The sequence below is a fragment of the Juglans microcarpa x Juglans regia genome, chromosome 1S (assembly GCF_004785595.1).
Source record: "Juglans microcarpa x Juglans regia isolate MS1-56 chromosome 1S, Jm3101_v1.0, whole genome shotgun sequence".
In the NCBI taxonomy this organism is placed as follows: domain Eukaryota; kingdom Viridiplantae; phylum Streptophyta; class Magnoliopsida; order Fagales; family Juglandaceae; genus Juglans; species Juglans microcarpa x Juglans regia.
Window position 1 is genome coordinate 12102257 of NC_054595.1, and position 21426 is coordinate 12123682.

The 21426-nt window shown below is 37.6% G+C and overlaps 1 protein-coding gene across 1 annotated transcript; it reads right to left on the reverse strand.

Moving 5' to 3' along the window:
• Positions 1-1295: 1295 nt before the first annotated feature.
• LOC121246094 (protein FAR-RED ELONGATED HYPOCOTYL 3-like) lies at positions 1296-21137 on the reverse strand. The gene is made up of 3 exons (XM_041144090.1): positions 20673-21137; positions 19230-19447; positions 1296-1464 (listed from the first exon to the last, which is right to left on the reverse strand). Exons 1-2 carry the CDS (start codon positions 21120-21122, stop codon positions 19244-19246), a joined length of 654 nt encoding a protein of 217 aa, XP_041000024.1. The 5' UTR covers positions 21123-21137; the 3' UTR covers positions 1296-1464; positions 19230-19243.
• Between the last annotated feature and the right edge of the window lie 289 nt (positions 21138-21426).

Genomic DNA, 21426 nt, shown 5'->3' on the forward strand with positions numbered 1-21426 from the left:
CTTACATTATTGCCATAGAAAAGGATATAAACCATATAAGCGAAAAAAAAGAGAGAACAACATCATACTAAGATTTCAGAGATAAAAACTGATGCAGAATGATTTTTAATTATTTTTTATAAGTTGAATCAGAAGGAAAATTAGATTTCAACAATCAGAATTTCGGAGATACAAACTGAGTTTCTATTTCTGAACACAGCTAACTTAGTTTGATTAATTCATGGACAAAAGGCCAAATACAGAACATACAGAGTGGAAGTCATGTGAAACAAGAGAGAGCCACGGAATAAATCACTTACCAAGGGCAGAAATCATCCCAGCACTCTATAAATCTCTCTTCCAGGCTCAACATGCACACCCAATAAAAATCCATTTCCTTTTCTTCCTTCTCTTATCTTTGACGCCTAAAAATCAAGAAGGCAGGAAAACTCTTTCACTTTTGTTCCCCTTTTCTAAAACACAAGAATGAGCTGGCTCCTAAGCTAATCTAAGCTGAATTTGAGATGCATTGAGCATGAGGTGACATACAAGCTGGTTCTACTTTCCGATTCCTGCACATGTAGTATGAGATGGAAGTTCTACAGCTGAATTGGTTTGCAAATTGCAAAAGAAACCCCAAATATTGTTTTCATATTTCCATGCAACACCATATTGCAAAGAAACCCCTGAAGTAATTTTTTGAGCATGTCAAATTTTTATTGATAAGCAAAAAGCGCCTTATCCAATTAGGCCTTATCCAATTACACATGAATTATACAGAAAATGTAAGACATCCAAAAAATAGTCCTGAAAATCTAGAAGTAGAAGAAAAATCTGGGACAACCATCAAGTGGTAGAGAGTATTGAAAGTTGAAGACTTAAGAATCTTCCCCCTCTCAGAAACTAAAATTGTTTCTTTCTCTCCATGCTCACCACATTAAGCAAGACAGATTCATTTTCCACAGATATTTGCTTAGCTAGTAGCTATCAAACTACTCTTTCTAGCACACAAGAATCCACCACACGTGGAGGCACTGCCTTTTTTTTTCAATGACATGAAGCCTCACTAATTCAGGGTGCTTCAGACCCACAAATGGGGTGCAAACTCCAGGTAAACTACTCTACCTGCCATAAACGTGTATTAGGCAATCCAAGGGAACTTCTAGATCAGCAAAATCAAACTCAAGATGTGTCAGTTTACAGCTCCTCCCAGGCCTGATCTTTGACAACTAGGTGCACCTTGTCCAACACCCCCTTCCTGTAGGGTTAGGAATGCTACTAAAACAAAAAACTTGCACCAAGTAAGAGATCCAACATAAATAAACATTACCACATTTTATTGAAATTATAAATAAAACATATAGCATAATCATGTCTTAACAGAGGGTGTCTGACAACTATGTGATATTATCTAAGTCTGAGTTCGTGATTAATCTGCAACACAGGTCTAAGCCTAGCCTGCTTGTTCCTCAGCCACATCATCACCTGGGACATGCAAGCAAACAAAAGTGAGTTGAAAACTCGGTAAATAAAACATCATATTGTAAACATAATTAAACTTAGGGTTTTCCTTGGAAATATTCTTGTATACTTATTCTTTCATAGCATGTGGAATACTCAACAACCACAGAACAAACATATAAAGGAGCTCAGAACATCCAACAAATAAGTATGGCAATTCTAATCATAACTAAACACACATGTTCAAGAATAAATAAATAACAAACATTTTCTTCGCAAAACTTATTAAACTTGCCTTTCACTTTATGGCCAACATACTTTACTTTTGTGCACCGAACCACTGCATGTGACCATAAGGGTGACTGCTTCATTGCTTATAACTAAGTTATCTCCAGTCCCATTGCCAGTGATCATGACAATGACCACTTAATTGCTTCTAGCATATCTATGGTGTACCACACCTTGACTATTGATTCTGTGTGGCTTGCACACTCACTCTAACCTTTGCATTAATGCAACGCATCTCCCGTGGCCATTCTTTAAAGCTTCATTCATTACTCACATGACTTGTCTTATAAATGTCATATGATAACAAAGCATATAAAATTATAGCTTGACATAATAACACAAAGAAATTATGGTGTGATATAAAAACATGGCATGACATGATAGCGTGAAGAAATTAATATTCCCATCTAATTGGACATGCTAGGTGTCCAATTATTATATAAACATGTTTTTAACCATCGGTATCCCCAAGTGGCAAGAAGTTCAGCCTTGGAGACAGTTTTGGAGTTGTTGGCAGCAATCCCTTTTTGCAGTATTGATGGAAACTTAGCTATCATACATGGAAATTATGGCCCAGGATTTATCGGTATGATGGCAGCGTGTTAGCATTTGAATCTTAAAATTTTCATGTAGTGAAACATGTCTAATGATTGGTGCAAAGTGTGGCAGTCCCCATATGTGTAAAGTGTGAAGATTTTAGAATTCCCTCAAAAGGGAGTCTTCCAAGAGACTTTATTAAAAATATTCAAAGAAGGATTTTACCGTCATGTTTCGGCAGCTCTTATGGCAGCAAGAGGTTCCTCTTAAGTGGATATCTAAATGTTGTAATTACAAGAATCACATGTAAGGAGTGTAATAGGGATTAGCATGGTTTATGAGAGGAGTGCATGAATCTGAAGATATTTTACCTACGGCTGCAGCACAATGGACAAAGCCCAAGGATTGTAGCAAGGCTTGAAAAGGTTTCATAAAAATCCATAGGGTCAGCAGCCTCTTTATGAGGGTTTTCTTGAAGTTGGCAATCCCGATTCTCGAAAATTTTCTGTCTCAAGTGAAAAGGAAGCTTTCTCAGGGATGGTTTGGTTACACAAAACCAAACTATCTTATCTTATCTCATCTTATATAATCATTACAATTTTTTCAAATTCCCACACAAAATATAATAAACAATTCAACTTTTTCAAATTTCAAAACAAAAATAAAACAAATTTTATATTAAAAAATTATATTATAACAATATTTTATTCAACTTTTAATAAAACATCTCATCTCATCTCATCTGAATTGCGTAACCAAACAAGGCCTGAGTCTGCGTAATCAATCATAAGGTAATAGGAATAGTGTGGATCAAGAGCTGGTTGCATTGATTTGACTAAAAAACTTCAAGAAAAAATTGGTCAAAATCCTCCCCCCCCCCCCCCCCCCCCCCCGGGGGCGGTTGCTGTAGGGCACTTAGGTCTAGCATCTAGTGCAATTTTTTATTTTTTATTTTTTATTTTTTTGTTGAGAACAAAGTCCCCTGTGATATGAGTTATTTAGATATAGGACCCTCTATTAATTTTTCCGTCTATTACTTGAAAAGACGTGGCCGAACCACAAGCTTCCCCACAAGCTTGTATGAGTCAACTTCAATTTTTTTTTTAAATAAATTAAAATTCTTTAAAGAAATAGAAAATTAAATTATTTATAACAAATAAAGTGATTTTTAATTAAAAAAGAAAAAAGAAACCAAACAAGTCCACCCATGTGGTGTTAGATATCTGGTCACCAACGGTGGACAGGGTGGCAGCAACCATGGGAAGCCAATCAAGTATTTTGTGTATTAATATGTATTTAAAATATAGAATATAAGTTTAACTATGCTAAATTACGGCTTGATATTCTCGTGTCTAACAAACCTCCCCTTCTGGTTCATACTTCAATCGAACACCTGGTGAATCTACTCCAAGGTACCTTGTCAATCTGAACTACATTGTTGAGTAGCACTTGCACCCTTTATGGTTTGAGATGTATTTCCTCGAAGTAGATGTACTTCCTCAACGTAGTTGTGCTGTTTTTTTCCTCTACTTAGACATTGAGCAAACCCTAACTTTAAGACCTAGTATATATGTTGCATTTTAACTAATCCGTTTATACGTACTTGTTCTTGTTCTTTGCATTGCCATTATTTTGCTCTAGGGTCTTGTTCATCTCCAACGATTTGAAATGCGATGATTGTTATATTTGCATTGAGAAGTTTGTAACTTTGTTTGCCCCGATAGACTTGTTCATTTTCTTAGAAAAGAGAAAACACTTGCATCACGAAGAACACGAACGAGCATGCATAAACGGATTAGTAAAAATACACATATATACTGGTTCTCTAAGTTAGGGTTTCCTCGATAGCTGAGTAGAGGAAAAACAGCACACATACATTGTGGAAGTACGTCTCAAATCCATCTAGTGTTGGATGGAGTATGCATCTTGACAATGCTCAAGAAGTGTTGGGGCACTTCAAGCAAATGTATTCAGGTGTTGGGAACATGGCCCGCATTTATGTGTTGTGTAAGCAATTCTTTGGGTTGGAAAAAGGTACTTTGGGTCTTGAAGAGTATTATCCTCAAGTGATGAGTTATGTTATGTGAAAAGCTCAAATGTATCAACCTATTACTTCTAATGTCTCGCATATGCAGCAACAACGTGAAGACTTCGATGCTGTTTGGTTTCTTGTTGGCTTGAAGCTAGAATATGAGTTTGTTCATTTCCAAATTTTGGCTACTCCACAGCTTCCCTCATTTCCTGATGTGTTCTCTTGATTTCAACGTGCCACATTGTCTGGACATGGATCTCAGTTGTCTTCTAATCAGAGTAGTGAGGGATATGCTTTAGTTGCCTCTTATGGGAGTCACATTGTTCCTCCTGCCAGACATGGAGGCCATTGGTTGAGGTGCACGTGGGGGATGTGACACCAAGAGTGGCCGCACTCAAGGTCGTGAATCCTCGAAGTGCACCCATTGTGGTCGCAGTAATCACTCGGTAGGCTGTTGTTGGGATTTACATGGTAGACCATATGGGTGAAATCCAATCCCTTCGCTTCGCTTCTCAGACTCTACTAATCAGGCCATTTGTCAAGATAATACCTCACCATCAGATAGCTTCAACCCACCTCCAGATTCAGACATGATCACCATACCGAAAGATGAGTATGCTCAGCTTTTGTCTCACGCACAGGCTCCTTCATCTTCCACAGCTACTATTGCCTGATCGGGTACAACATCTGCATGTCTTCTCTCATCCACTCAAGATCCAGGGGTCACCAATTCAGGAGCTAATGAACATATGACCAATTTGTCTTATTCCTTATCTAATTTAGATACTGTGACATCTCCAAAGAGTTGTTACTCTTGCTAATGGTTCTATCGCTAAAGTTACAGGCATTGGATCCACTAAGCTCACCCACTCTATATCCTTGTCATCTAATCTATATGCTCCTAGGTTTCCCTTTAGTTTTAAATGAATACCCTGTGTTTATATTATGTTTACTACATGATGTGATTCTTATTGAGTATTCAATTCATTTTAGTTGTTTTTAAATGTTTTCCCACCCAGGTGAGGAAGAATTAGAGGATGTTGCGGGCGATGACGGTGTCCAAGAGTTTGACATTGCGATGAGGCATGAGGCTTCAGAAAGAGAATTTATACTTCACCATTACTATACAAGATTTATGCTTCCGAAATGCTTAGCACAAGTTAGATTATTATATTTTAAATAAGTGCTATTGAACAATACGTTTATTTTGAGAGATTTCTTTTATAAAAGTTTTAGTGAGGATTTTATTTATGGGGTCTTTCCTGCATGGTGTAAAGAACGTATGTTTTAATGTTATCAAAAGTCCCAAAGGTCTGGTGAAAGTTGCAATCAATAGGATTTTCCCAATCCTCCATTTCCAAAAGGAAGAAGTTGAAATCATTTTTCCTTTCCGCAGGTACCAAGAGATTGGATCTAGCCATAAGAAGAATGCTTGGCTAATAAATAACTTACTTCTTGGTCTTCGACCCCCTTAGTCACTACGAACATCCCCAATCAGTCCAGTGAGATGCAGTTTGACATTGCTTCACACCCAAAAAGAAGATAGCTATATCTGGCTTAAACTTGTTCGGACCTAGGAAAATAAGCTCATGAGCTTAATCTTACTTCACCGTCGAGAAACGAAAGAAGACTTCCATCTCCAAGTTTAACCTAGTTCTCACTCACTTCTTTTTGGCCTGAAAAGGAGGTGATCCAGCTACACCTTCCAGTATAGCTACCTTGTTACGACTTCACTCCAATAACTAGCCAAACTTTATACTACAGACTCTTATCCAAAATATACTACTTGTTTTTCAATTTTCAACTTCAGATTCACTAAATCTAAATTATAACTTAATTCTAATACATACTCGGTGGATTTGTCATTTAAAAATTATTTTTTAAAAACATAAAAAGGTAAAGTATTAGTAGGCTTTGTTAAAATGAAGATTTTTTGGAGAAAGCCATTAATATATGCCTTGTCATGTCCATGGCCGTGTGATGCGCATGGGTGTTATCATTTTCTTTTAGTGACAGAAGTTGACTTGAGAATTTGAAGGAACAAGCTGTCAACTACCAGGAAATTACCCACTGCGAGCTACCAAGAATCATGGTATATGTATTAGGAAACCTTTTACTCTGTTAAAGACCAGAAACCCTCCAGAAATCCAAGGAATACCGTAGAAAGCCAATGAGACTGCCTGCCAAGGAAAGGGTTAGAATATTCTTAGAACAACCTATAGGCTTGTTGGAATACAATATTCCTATAAGAAACCTAGGGAATACAATATTTAAGTTAAATCAATACAACCAAGCTTCTCTGCCGCCTCATCTCCATAGCCCTAGGATTGATTGAGAAAGCTTTTTTTTCACTTAAGACAGAAAAACCCTTAAGAATCAGGATTGCCAAACCCAAGAAACCCTCATAAAGAGGCTGTCGACCCTATGGATTTCTAGGAAACCTTTTCAAGCCCACTAAAGCCTAGGAGAGTTGGACAAGGGGCTGACCAAGCCAAGAACCAGCCAAGTTGTTGCCCTTAAGTCCTAGAAAAACCCTGCCGGTGGCTTATTAAAATTTCAGATGGGCAGCCAGCATAAGATAACAACCTATGCACAAGTGCCGCCCCTCCCACTCAGATCCAACCCTAGATAGAAGCTGCCACCTATTTCTAAAAGGAAAATTCTACAAACTACACCATCATCCTACTCCTATCCCACTATGACGAGGTGGCATAGCCAATGTTATGATCAATTCATACCAGGAAGGAAGCTCGAGCTTGAAATGAAGAAAGGCATCTATTAGTTTAGTTAGTTAGTCACGTGTTCTACAGGTGTTCCTTTAAAGGCTCGATATACCTTTATGTCCTTACTTATTTGCTAAGAATTACCATAGTACCCTTTGTAGCCGTTGTTAACAGTCATAAGGCTTCTATAAATACTGAAGCCTTTTCCCTTTGTATGATTATTGAAGAAAGTTAGTAAATAAGTTTGGAGGTTTCTGATCTCTCGAAGATCAGTAATTCAAGTTGTTTTCCTTGTTAATTCTAGTCTGTTGTTACAATTGGCATCAGAGCCCTTCGCAATTCTGGGCACAAACATTTTTTCCTTTTAATCTTACAATGGCAGAAGGCATACGGTTCAAAGAATTACAGAAGCTTGTTCTTGGGTTGAAGCAAAATCAAGAACTGCAAGAGCAGAGAGTTGCAGATCATCAGATTGCTTTGGAGGGACTGAGTTCAAAGATGGACCTTTTGTTGGAAGCAATGAATAGAGGCATAAATGATCGAAATGGAAATGGCAAGAATGTTGATGGGGGTCACATGGGCAACTCATCTCTAACTTTTGGAATGCAGTTTCGTAGCATTAAGTTAGACTTTCCAAGGTTTCATGGTGATGACCCATCTGGATGGATCTATAAGGCAAATCATTATTTTGCCTTACACCCCATGCCAGATGGACAAAAGATCATGATGGCCTCGTTTTATATGGAGGGAAATGCCTTGGTTTGGTTTCAAGATGCTGAGGAGACTGATTCTTTCAATTCTTGGCATTCTTTTGTTACGGCAGTTCAGTTAAGGTTTGGGAGTTCTTCTTATGATGACCCTATGGAGGCCATTACATGGTTGAGGCAAACTTCTACAGTTAGTGCCTACAAAACTCATTTTGAGGTCCTTTCTAATAGATTGAAAGGCTTGACTGAACAGTATAAACTTTCTTGCTTCTTGAGTGGCCTTAGGGATGAGATAAGACTTCCTATGAGAATGTTGCACCCTCAGACCTTGAATATTGCTTTTGGATTAGCCAAGATCCAAGAGGAATATATCACTAGCACTAGGGTCAACAATAGGCTCCATTCCTCTTGTGTTTCTGTTCCTAGTGAGGGCAGCAACTCAGTTCTTGTTAATTCTATGAGGAAAGAAGGGGTTTCTGGTCCAAGGCCCAATGGCTTCAAAACTTCAGCTCCTTTTCAGAGACTTACTCCAGCAGAAATGAAAGCAAAAAGAGACAAAGGGGTCTGCTACTTCTGTGAGGATAAGTGGCAGCCTAGTCATAAGTGTAATAAGGCCAAGTTCTTTGAAATGGTAGGATTGGAATGGTTACAAGATTCTGAGAAGGAAGAGGGTAATCCACAAGATTCACAGGAAACTAATGAACCTGTGGGAGTAGAAACTGAGGTACCTGAAATCTCATTCCATGCAATAACAGGTTGTATAAGCCCGAAAACTATGAGAGTTCATGGCAAAGTTAAGGACTGCTCAGTGATAGTCCTTGTTGACACTGGCAGCACACATAACTTTCTTGATCCTATGATAGCAAGGAAGGTGGGGCTAACTGTCAAGCAAAGTGGACAGATTGAAGTAAGGGTAGTCAATGGGGAAAAAATGAATGGTGAAGGTCTGGTCCAGAATTTACAGTTTCAGATGCAGGGCCACCATTTCAACACTGATTTTTTCTTGCTACCATTGGGAGGTTGGTATGCAATGGTTGCGCACCTTAGGTCCTGTTTTATGAGATTTTACTAACCTCACAATGACATTCACTAGTGGCAAGAGTTCTGTCACACTTAGAGGCTTGAGCTTTAGCAAGCCTGAGTTTGTGGAAGATGTTTAGATTTGCCAACTCACTATTGTGGAAAGAAAGGGCATGCTACTTCAACTTGTTACTAAGGAGACAGCTCAAGAAATGGGCATGTAAGCTGCTGACATTGAGGCAGTATTGGCTAAATATGACCATGTCTTTGCTGAACCAAAGGGCTTGCCTCCAAGAAGAACTAAAGATCACCAAATAAACCTCAAGGAGGGGACCATGCCAATATCTGCTCGACCTTACAGGTATCCTTTCTTTCAAAAAACTGAAATAGAAAAAATTGTTAAAGGATTGTTGGATGCTGGAGTCATAAGGAGCAGTCAATCCCCTTTCACATCACCTGTCCTCTTGGTAAGAAAATTTGATGGATCATGGCGCATGTGTATAGATTATAGGGGCTTAAACAGAGAAACAATTAAACACAAATTTTCCATTCCTGTCATTGATAAACTTTTGGATGAATTGCATGGAGCCTCGATATTTTCTAAGTTAGATCTTAGATTTGGGTACCACCAGATTCTTATGAAGGAAGAGGACATTGAGAAAACTGCATTTAGAACACACCAAGGGCAGTATGAGTTTCTGGTTATGCCCTTTGGCTTAACCAATGCTCCAGCCACTTTTCAATCCTTGATGAATGAGGTCTTTCAACCTTTTTTAAGGAAGTTTGTTATTGTTTTTTTTGACGATATTTTAATCTATAGTAAATCAATAGCAGACCATGTACAACATCTTTCTATGGTATTGGATACATTGGCAGCAAATACTCTTTTTGCAAAAAAGAATAAGTTCAGGTTTGCTTGTGAGGAGATTGAATACTTGGGCCACTTAGTCTCTGCAAAGGGTGTCAAAGCAGATCCAGCCAAGATCAAGGCAATGCTTGAATGGCCTCTACCAAAATCCCTTAAGTCATTAAGAGGATTTCTTGGTCTAACTGGTTACTACAGAAAATTTGTCATAGGGTATGGCTGCATTGCTGCCCCATTGACAAATTTGTTGAAGAAGGATGCTTTTATTTGTGGAAATGAAGCTACTACAACATTTACAGATCTAAAAGAGGCTGTGACAAACCCACCTGTCTTGGCTTTACCAGATTTCTCCAATTCATTTTTGTTGGAATGTGATTCTTCTGGTCGAGGGATTGGTGCTGTCTTGAGTCAGGAAGGAAGGCCCTTAGCATTCTTGAGTCAAGCGTTGAAGGGAAAAGCATTGGACCTATCTACCTATGAAAAAGAATTTCTTGAAATAGTATTAGCTGTGAAGAAATGGAGGCCATACCTGTTGGGTGCTGAGTTTGTAATCAGAACAAATCAACAAAGTTTGAAGTTTCTTTTGGAACAAAAGATAGGAACTCCCTCTCAACAAAAATGGATTACCAAGTTGCTTGGCTATGATTTCACAATTGAGTATAAGCATGGCAAGGATAATGTGGCAGCAGATAGTCTCTCGAGAAGAGAGGAAGTTGAGGAAGGATCTGTTGACATATTGGCTATCACAGTCCTTGATCCCCTGTGGTTAGAACAGTTGAGACATTCTTACTTGGATGATGAAGAAATTTCAGCTATTTGTCAAAAGCTCCAAGAAGGCAAGCTCGCTGATAAGAAGTTTGAAGTCAGAAATGGGTTGTTATTCAAGAAAGGCAGGCTGTTTTTGTCATCTTCATCCCCTATGAAGGATCAAGTCTTGCAGTTTATACATAGCAGTGCCTTTGGGGGCCATTTTGGTTACCATAAGGCCCTACATCGAGCAAGGGCAGATTTTATATGGAGTGGCATGAGGAGAGACATTAAGCAATTTATCAAGGAATGCCAAATTTGCCAAAGGTGTAAGACAGAAAATTTACAACCTGCTGGGTTATTGCAGCCCTTGCCACTTCCCAGCAGATCTTGGAGTGACATCTCCATGGATTTTATTGATTCCTTACCATGTTCAAAAGGGTTTTCTGTTATATTGGTGATAGTAGATAGGCTCACCAAGTATGCACATTTTTTACCTTTATCTCAGCCTTATACAGCTGCATCAGTGGCTGCTGTCTTTACATCTCAGGTATTCAAGTTACACGGGTTGCCATCCACCATTGTAACTGATAGGGATGTCATTTTCACAAGTAATTTCTGGAGAGAGTTGTTTAAATTGCAAAGGACTAAACTACACTTCACATCTGCTTGCCATCCACAATCAGATGGGCAGACTGAAGTGGTTAATAAATGTGTGCAACAATATTTGAGATGTTTTGTTAGTGAGAGACCCAAACAGTGGGTGCATTGGCTTCCTTGGGCTGAGTGGTGGTATAATACCTCAGTCCACTCTTCGACTAAAATGACACCATTTGAGGCATTATATGGAGTCCCTCCTCCAACCTTAATTCAGTATGTTGATGGCACTACTCAGAATGAAGCTGCGGGCAGGGAATTAAAGTCAAGAGATGAGATACTAAGGTTGTTGAAAAAGAACTTGATGGCTGCACAGGTTGCTATGAAACAGCAATATGATAAACATCACATTCAGAGGAAGTTTCAGGTAGGTGATTTAGCCTATTTGAAAATGCATAAGTATAAACAACAGACTGTTAGTCAAGCCAGCGAATCCAAGTTAGCTGCCAGATATTGTGGTCCATTCAGAATTTTGGAATGCATTGGAGAGGTAGCTTACAGACTTGAGTTGCCACCAAGTTCCTCAGTTCATCCCGTGTTTCATGTCTCGAGAATAAAGCAATACATTGGCCTGGATTCTCAGATCTCTCCTGTATTACCATTGGTGGATTCTCATGGGAATTTTAAGGTGGAACCTGAAGCTATTCTTGACAGACGTATGATTGCTGTGGATAATAAACCTTTTATCGAGCTGTTGGTGAAATGGCGTGGTATGGATGAGGTAAATTCCACTTGGGAACCTGTTGAGCAGTTGAGGACTCATTACCCTGACCTTGTGGGCAAGGTCTTTTGAAGAGGAGGGCAGTTGTTATGATCAATTCATACCAGGAAGGAAGCTCGACCTTGAAATGAAGAAAGGCATCTGTTAGTTTAGTTAGTTAGTCACGTGTTCTGCATGTGTTCCTTTAAAGGCTCAATATACCTTTATGTCCTTACTTATTTGCTGAGAATTACCATAGTACCCTTTGTAGCCGTTGTTAACAGTCATAAGGCTTCTATAAATACTGAAGCCTTTTCCCTTTGTATGATTATTGAAGAAAGTTAATAAATAAGTTTGGAGGTTTCTGATCCCTCGAAGATCAGTAATTTAAGTTGTTTTCCTTGTTAATTCCAGTCTGTTGTTACAGCCAATCAATCTTTGAATTTTTCTTTTAATAATATAAAGGAGGATCTAATGGTGATAAAAGTGCCATATTTTATATAGTGGGATGAAAGATGGATATGGGTGTGGTTTGTAGCATTTCTCTTTCTAAAAACCAGAAAATTACCTTTAGAGATAAAGCAGGGCTCCTTCAATGGAACAACCATTGCCAACTTCAATAAACCCTAGACTGTCTCTGAGTTGAACTTCTCTTCCCCTTTATAGATATATATGTAATAAACTCCTAACACAGCACCTAGCATGTCCAATTCAAGGAGTTTTTTTTTTCTTGATAGGTAAAAATTTTATAAGTATCAATAGGTGTAACCCATGTATAGTAGATGTATATGCGAGAGAACACCTGCCAATAAAAAAATCGAAAGCCATTGCCCAGAGAAAAAGCGTGCTGAAAAAGAATATTCTGAATTCCTCCAGCGCATGTTCCTTAGCTCTGAAGTTTCAGTCATTTCTTTTCCTCCAGCTGCACCACAGGAGGCATATGGGAAACATCTTCCATATTCTTGCGATTGGAGGGATACCATAAGGACTTTTAAGATGACACGAGATCGACCACCTTCCCAAGCATAAACCCATCCTACCCCAACTCTACAAAAAATCATCCCAAAAGGCTCTAGAACCTCATAATGAAGTAGCAAGTGGTCCACAGTTCCATCATTTTTCCTACACATACACATATAGCACCAGTCAATAGCAATGATTCAGCATTTCCATAGGTTGTCCATGGTCAGGATCTTCCCTAATGGACTACAAAGAAGGGAACCTTGTAAGGCGACCAACTCCACCAAATGTTCCTCAAAGAGAAGTGGTTATTATCCTGATTAGTGATGACCTTATAGAATGAATGGACAGAAAATTTCCCTTTCCTAGAAGGACTCCCTAAGATCTTATCTACTTCTTGATTCCTTATTCTGGTAGAGTACATTAAGATGAAGAGTTCTATGACAATTTTCAAAAGGTTTACACATGGAAACATAATTTCTATTTTTTTAACACCATCAGAGCTTTTAGCATAAATAGATTCGAAGACTTGAACAGATTTGATCTACGTGATATATCATATGTGTGATTAGGTTGCTAAGCAATTCCTTGTTGATTTTAAAGCAAAGGAGCTTAGGTAAGTACTATGATCATACCTTCATGAGTATAATATGTGCTTTGTTGTGCTTGAACCAGTGTTGTTCACCTATATATTACGTATTGTCATCTCCATTGTAAGCCCCGTTTATGAATCCTTGTTGGAATATAATGTAAATGCTTGTGGCTGCAATACTATGATTCATGTTTAAAATATCTGCTATGCCATGTTATGCAAGTATTGTCATTAGACTCACATAAATGGATGCCATGATATGATGAAAGCCATGCATACAAATATAATATGTCACCATTGATATCATGCCATGCAAATGCATAAGATACTTATTATATCATGCAATGTTGTTATATGTTTCACATGTATCCTGTAAAACTTCAAGTCATGTGACTAATGAATAAAGCTATAACAAATGACCATAAGGTATGCATGGTACTAGTGCAAAGTTAAGGGTAAATGTGCAAGCTACAGAATCACGTGTAAATATGTGGTTCACCAGAGATATGTTACAAGCAATTAAGAGGTCTCCCTTCTGGCCAATGACCTGTGGGTCAACTGGTACCTCCCTTGGTCCTTAGCGACCATGGCGCCCTCAGTTGGGGGGTTTGAATCCGCCTCTAACCTAGCGTTAAAAATTCCCAGACAAGGTCCCTTGTGATCACAGGAAGTGGACCAGTGCACAAAACTAAAGTATGTTGGCCATAGCAACTGAAAGACAAGTTTAATATGTTATGAAAAGAAGTTAAAGAACATGTTGATTGCTCAGGTTTGGTTGTTTATTTGTACTTGAACAAGATGTTAATTAAGTTATTGTTAGAATTCCCATACTTACCGGTTGGATTTTCTGTCTCATACGTTAGTTTTATTATTGTTGATTATTCCACATGCAATGTAAGTAGAAGTGTGCAAGAATGTTTTCAAGGTAAAAATTTAAATTTAATTATCTTTACATTATGATGTTTATTTTCTAAGTCTTCGATTCACCTTTGTTACTTTTCTATTTTTAATGTCCCAAATGATAATGTGGATGACAAACAGATGGTTCATGCTTAGATCAATGTTGCAGATTAATCAAGAACACAGAATTAGATAACATCACATAGTTTTAGATAATAAGCATTTTTACACAAGATCAGTCATGAGTCCTTTTATAATGTTGTTATCTTTATTTCCGCTGTTAGGACATGATTATGCTATAGTTTTACACGAGATCAATTACTTATCAAAAAAAAGTTTTACACGAGATCAATAAGGTAATGTTTTTTATATTGGATCTCTTGCCAATCAAAAGTTATATGTTTTAGTAGCACTCCAAACCCTGTGGGAAGGGGATGTTACAAGCATCGAGGCATGACCCAATCTAGCCCAAAGAGACTGAAGATTGTGCTCATAAGGTAAAACTTGCAATGAAGTAAAAGATAATCAACACTTCTCCCAATCTTTTTACACATGCAATATGAATCAATTACTATAACATCCCACCTTCTTAGTTTGTCCAAGGTAAAAATCTTGCCTGAAACCATAGTGCCGGGAAAAAAATACCTTCATAGGAGCCTTATTGTGCCATTTATTCATTCCTATGAGAAAAGGGGGTACTGCTATGGGAAAATAAAGCTTTTTTTTTTTTTTTTTACAAGTATGAAGAAATTTTATTAGAAACTAATGTATGGGCAAAGATCATGTACACGGGAAGTATACAAAAGAAAATACCTAAATACATTCTAGGAAACAGAAAGCGACATCAGAAAATCATGAATGGTAGTTCTGTTAATCACTAAAAGCAGAAAACCAAAACAGCAAAGAATGCACGAAAAAGTCCAGATTTGCTCCAAAGAATGCTCCTTTTCATTAAAACATCACTCATTCCTTTCCATCCAAATGCACCACATAAGACACAATGGAACCATCTTCCAAGCCGCGTCCACTTGAGAACAACCATGAAGCCCATTCCAACATGCAAGAAGGTCAACCATTCTCAAAGACATCACCCAAGCCAAGCCAATTCTACAAAAGATACCATCCCACAAAGCCCTTGCCACCTCACAATACAAGAGTAGATGATCCACGGTTTCCCCGTTCCTTTTACACATGAAACACCAATCCATAACAATAATATCCCGTTTCCTTAAATTATCCAAAATGCTTCCAAGAGAGGCTGTCCAAATGAAAAGCTGATCCTTCGTCAATCTCCCAATCCTGTACAGCTCTAGTTAAACAAATATTCCACTGAATCAAGCCATTAGAACAACAAAGCAAATCAGAAACAGCAGCAAACTGATCTGAAGCCAATTGAAAGATAGCTGGAAACACATTACTGAGGGCCCAATAACCACACCAAATGTCCAGATCCTAGATCTCTCTCCAACAGCATAACTAAAATGACTAACAAAAAAGAAAACTCTCCCAGCCCTTTCTAATGAACTTCCAAAGTCCCATACCATAAACCCCCCAAACTTTTTTCTAACACCCCCCCCCCCCCCCCCCCCCCCCCCCCCCCCCCCCCCCCAAACCACTTCCATACTTCCGATCAATGACCTCCCTCCAAAGCGACTCTCCTTCCAATTGATATCTCCATAGCCACTTCCCCAATAAAACCTTATTAAAGATCCTCAAATTATGAACCCCCAACCCTCCAACGGAAATAGGAGATTAAACTTTATTACAACTAACATGATCAAATTTAGTTTCCTCTCCCATACCACCCCATAAAAAAACACGAAACAACTTCTCAATCCGATTTGCCACCCCTGCAGGCAATGGAAACAATGATAGAAAATAAGTGGGGAAATTAGAAAGGTACTCTTAACAAGAGTAAGTCTACCCCCTTTAGATAAATATAGTTGCTTCCAACCAGCCAACCTTTTCTCAACTTTCTCGACAGCCCCATTCCAAATAGCAAAAGCCTTGAAAGGCACCTCCAACGGAAGACCCAAATATTTCAGGGGTAAAGAAGCAATTTTACAGCCCAACAAACTTGCCAAGCTATTGATGTTACACACCACCCCCACCGAAACCAACTTTGACTTTCCAAGGTTCACCTTGATGGGAAAATAAAGCATTAAAGAATGACCGACCTTAAGGGTGGCATATTGGCAAGTTGGAAGAGGACGTATTTGTTAAAGGTGGCCGGATCACCTTGATTAAGAGCACACTCTTCAGTTTGCCTACTTTTTTCTTGTCTCTCTACCTCTTCATATTATCATGGCCAAACATCTAGACAAGCTACAACAAGATTTTTGTTTTTGATAAGCTACGATGGGATTTTCTATGGAGTTTTCTATGGAGTGGGATAGATGAAGAATTCAAATTTCACCTAGGAAATTGGACTAAGGTTTGCTCAACAATTTATGTGGTAGGTTTTGGTATTTGAGGTTTTCTTGTGTCCAGTCAGGCTCTACTTGGGAAATGGTTGTGGCAATATCAACAGGAAAAGGCAACTCAATGGAAGATGTAGTGGATTCCAAGTATGGTGGTGCTTGGGGTGAGCGGTGCTCTATCAAAGTAAACAGGCCACACGGTGTAGCATTGTGGAAGAATATCCTAAAAGGACAGGCGGTCTTCATTAGATACATCAAATTTCAAAATGACTTATGGTGTGGTGAGAGAGCTCTTAAGTTTACAATTACTTCAGTGATGCCCATTGTCATGAATAAAAATTAAGGTACTTATCAAAAAAAGGTTTGTCCAATAAAATTTCAGTTAATATGAGTTCAAAATTAACTACCTCAACATAGTAGAGCATAGCTTGGAGTATTTATTTTGAGTGCTGAAATGAAGTAAAGAGTTTGGCAACTTTGAGCTCTTATGTGAACAGAACTTCCCACCACCATCTCAATAGCAATATATCTGGTCAAAATCAATCATAAGAATCAGCAGCCATCCTTACAAACAAAGGTGGTGAAACGATGCAGTGACATTCCCATGTAAAGACTGTAGTCATTCAATTTCCATCAGATTTCCACATGCTTAGGCTTGTACTCAACTAAACTTTAATCCAAAATAAATTAGGATTGGCTATATCAATTCTTGTCAATAATTGAGGCCAGGCATAAATATTGTTTTCTGCCATTCTATCCAAAAGCATATTCTTTGTTTCCTCAAAACTTCTACCCCTTTTGTTTTAGGCCTCAATTTACTTCTTTTGACTTTGCCAGCATGAATTGAATCACTTTTTTTTTCAGCAGCATGTTAATCATCATCCATTGCACATGCCCAAACCATCTCCCTCGTCTCTTCATCAACAGGAGTTATATCTACCTTTGATCAGATGTATTCCTCATCTTATTCACCATGATATCCACCTAAACATCCTTATTTTGGCAACAATCCCTTAAAAACGTACTTTTTCCTAATAAGCCAAACATTCCAGCATCACATAGCACAGTGAGTCAACTCCGTCTGTATTAGTGCTTTGTGTCCAATAGTTTCTACACAACCTCATGGGAAGAGATCCTTAGTATTGCTGTCAACACCACAATTAATAAACTGCTCTTTCTCAGGTCGGGAGAAAGACCAGAGAACTCCTCAAAATTGATCAGGCAATCCTTGCACTGAACATCTGTCTTCTTTGCAAAAGACGGGGAGATCGTCGGCAAAGCAAAGGTGGGAAATCTATCTTACACCATGAATGCTATTAAAATTTCCCTTCCAGAATTTTGGCATCCAACAAACCCAAGAAAGTCTCCATGAACAGGAAAATAAATTTTTGTTATAAGGAAAAAATATAGGGGAAAGAGGTCCCCTTAACGAAGACCCCTCCTTCCTGAGAAATATCCATTGAGCTCCCCATTTATATTGATAGAGAATCTAGGGGTGGTAATGATTACATTATCCACTGAACCATTCCAGCTAGAAACCCAACCACTTTTATAGTTAATTATATATTATAGGATGAAATATAAATTAATAAAAAATATAAATCAGCTGACACCAATATCTAAGAAAGAAAGATAATGTGGCAGGTTGACCACAAAAATAAAAAAAATAGTCAATTTCCATGAATGAATTATTCAAAGATTTAGGTCCCGTTTGGATGTTGAGATGAGATGAGAAATATGTGAATAGTAGTGAAATGGTTTGAGTTAAGATGTTTATTGGGTTTTGGGAAATAAGAGAAAAAAAAATCAATAAAGAATTATAAAGTTAAAATATTATTAGAATATAATTTCCTAATATTATTTTTGTTTTGGGATTTGAAAATTTTAAATTGTTTTTTGTGTTTTATTTTGAAGTTTGGGAAAGTTGTAATGATTAGGTAATGATTAGATGAAAAAGTTGAAGATTTAAAATTGAAAAGTATTTGTGTTTGAGTGATGTTTGGGAAGGAGATGGGAGAGATGAGATGAGACAGGTTGAAATAGCTATCCAAACGAGGCCTTAGAGCATTGGCATTGGCTTCATCAAAGTTATCTCTAAAATTTGATGAAAAGTACATGATTTCTATAAATCTAAAACTTTCCTAGCCATGACTCCACATTGAATTAGCTATTGAATTCATCAAAATAATAATATAATATTATTTTTTTAATAAAACTATTTTTATTTTTTTTCATATTTTACAATTACATTAATCATATGTTAATTAATAATTTAATTTGATTCTTACATTATTATTACAAGACGGTTGGAGATTAAACGTGAATAAAAAAGACTTTTGGAGATTAAAAGTGAATAAAAAATAGATTTGATGAGGGAATAGTAGCCCTTCAAATTTGAAGAAACCTATCCATTTACTGTAGCTCAGAGTTCCATACTTATATCTTTGACTAATCCAATGCAGCCCTATTTTGATAAAATTCATCAAATTTTGCATTTGGCTAGACTTTTGATGAAGCCAATGCCAACGCTCTAAGTGCACAATTTCAAATTTTGGAAAACAGAATCCTCAAGTAAACCAAAATGAGACTACCAAATAAATGAAAACAAACAAACATAACAATTTAAAGAGATGGTACTCACTCTATACTCTGTAGTTATCTATGGTCTGAAACCTCTTTCTTTTTAGCTTCAAACTCACTTAGATTGTCCAAAACTAATTGAACTTTTGTTGATAGGTGTTCATTATGGCCTTCAATATCCTTCATAAAAGCAAGTAGCTGTTCTCGATATGCTGCACTTAACCGCTTCTTAACCCGCAGTTCTGCCGTTAATTCCAGAATTTTCTTATCCTTCTCATCCTTAAAAATAGATTTACAAAAAAAAGACAGATTAAGTGGATAAAGTAGAATAAATGAATTGAGCACATCAGTGCACAAGAAGATCACCTTCTAATTTTTAGCCAGTTTAACTTACGAAAAACAGCACAGATTATTGAACAGGAACAAGAAAAGGGTACAAGTCCTAGCACCAAGCAGGTGATTGAAAAACGTATCAATTTAATTTACATTTTTCTTCCCTTCTTTTTGAGGGGTTTCAATAAATATCTTCTTGCCTATATCTTAAAATGGTATGAACCTAATGGAATGGCCAAATATGTCATTGTCATTAACAAGGGAAATCTACATTTCTTTCGAAACCATCTTAGGAGGGACAGAAGCTCAGCAAAATCTTCTTATACATGTAACGAAAAAGGATAGGACAAGAAATTGATTTTACTTTGAAATGTACAAGGCTGAAAATACAAATTACAGAGCTTCTTAGAACTTCTAAAAGATCATTGCCAGACATCTCTTTAGATTTTCCAAAGTAACATGAACAAAATGCATCAAGCAATATAAAGGTAAAGGCTAGGTTGGTATCTTTGACTTAGTTATTTCCAGGTCAGTCTTGCTAGGACAATGGTAAGACCATAAGAGAAAAGGAGAGAGGGGCAGGAAAAATTAGTCACATTAAAAGAAAGAAGAGAGAAAGGGAGATAAGCTAATATGAGTTTTTTAAGGAAGAGAGACTCCGACATGTATAGAGCATGCTGAAGATGTCTACTTTCTCTGGAAGATTTTCACCTTAGACATAGATGTATATGCCAGCCAGCTCAATGGCTGTCAGCCCTAGATTGAGCAGGGAGGGCAGATTTACTATCAGCAGAAAAAAGAAACGACTCTGGATACTGAAGAATTATCTCATGTTGGAAGAGAAATCAAGCAAGAGATAAATAAGCATATACCTCAACAAAAAAGGTATCTTTTTAGAAGAAGAAAAACAAGATACCAAAGAAATCACTGAGGAAGAATGGCTCCCCTGAATAGAACAAGAACCTCTTCAGAGGCAAAACCAATGACAAAGTCTCCATGTCACAGGGATTTGCCTATTTTAATGAATAAAATCTATTTTTACTAATAAAAAAAGGTCTATATCATGGTATCCATCAAAATCACATTGAAGTTCATATAAGGTCAAAAAGAACCATATAAACAAAATATATAAAGAACTTACAAGGGATTGCTCAAAGCAAAACAAGCTTACAAATGTTCGACGAGTCTTTCGAAATTGACCCACCAACGGATGATTATGGTCCCTCACAAATTTCCTAACCACCCATCTCCCAGGCTTCTCTCTCTTCAACAAAATCGTTGCTGTGCAAACTTCCTGCTGCCCACCTCGCTTTCGATTAACCGAACGCCCACTGCATCCAAGTCCACGGGAGATAATTGACCTATCACGCTCAGACTTTCTGGATGACAATACACGGGTTACAAATCCTACCCGTTTTGCATACTCATCATAGAATGCTCTAGCAGCTTCTTCTGATTCAAAAGGCATACCCTCGTAAGGTTCTTGATCTGTTTCAACTCTAAGTGTACTTGGTTCCCCTTCAGCAGAAGTTTCTTTTCTCTCATTTCCATCGTCCACTTCCATATCCACTGTTGCACACGTAGCAAGTTGACAGCTTAACAGAATGCACCCTCCAAACATGCAAGTCACTCCGCCAAACTTTACCACTTTATGTAAAGAACAAATCTAAAAAAAAAAATTATGGGTAAAATAAAATTATTGAAACATAAGAATAGGGGTTCTCATTTTAGGAACTAGCAAATGATACAAGAAAGTCATGGACACTAGTTTCATTTACTACAATAACAGAAAACTAAAGAAATGAAGTGTTTAAAAAGAGATTTCTAAGTCACGCTCCTATCTTCAAAGCTCTTATTATTCCATTTAAGCCAAATACACCACATAATTGGGGTAATAGTATTCGATAGAATCAGCTGGTCGATGC

Bases quoted from the DNA above. Each gene is read 5' to 3' on its own strand.
- LOC121246094 (XM_041144090.1), bottom strand. From the start codon at position 21,122: ATGTTTGGAGGGTGCATTCTGTTAAGCTGTCAACTTGCTACGTGTGCA. The intron at 19,448-20,672 runs GTAAGCTTGTTT...TCTATTTTTAAG, and splicing joins GAAAGACTCGTCGAACATTT to GATGAGAAGGATAAGAAAAT.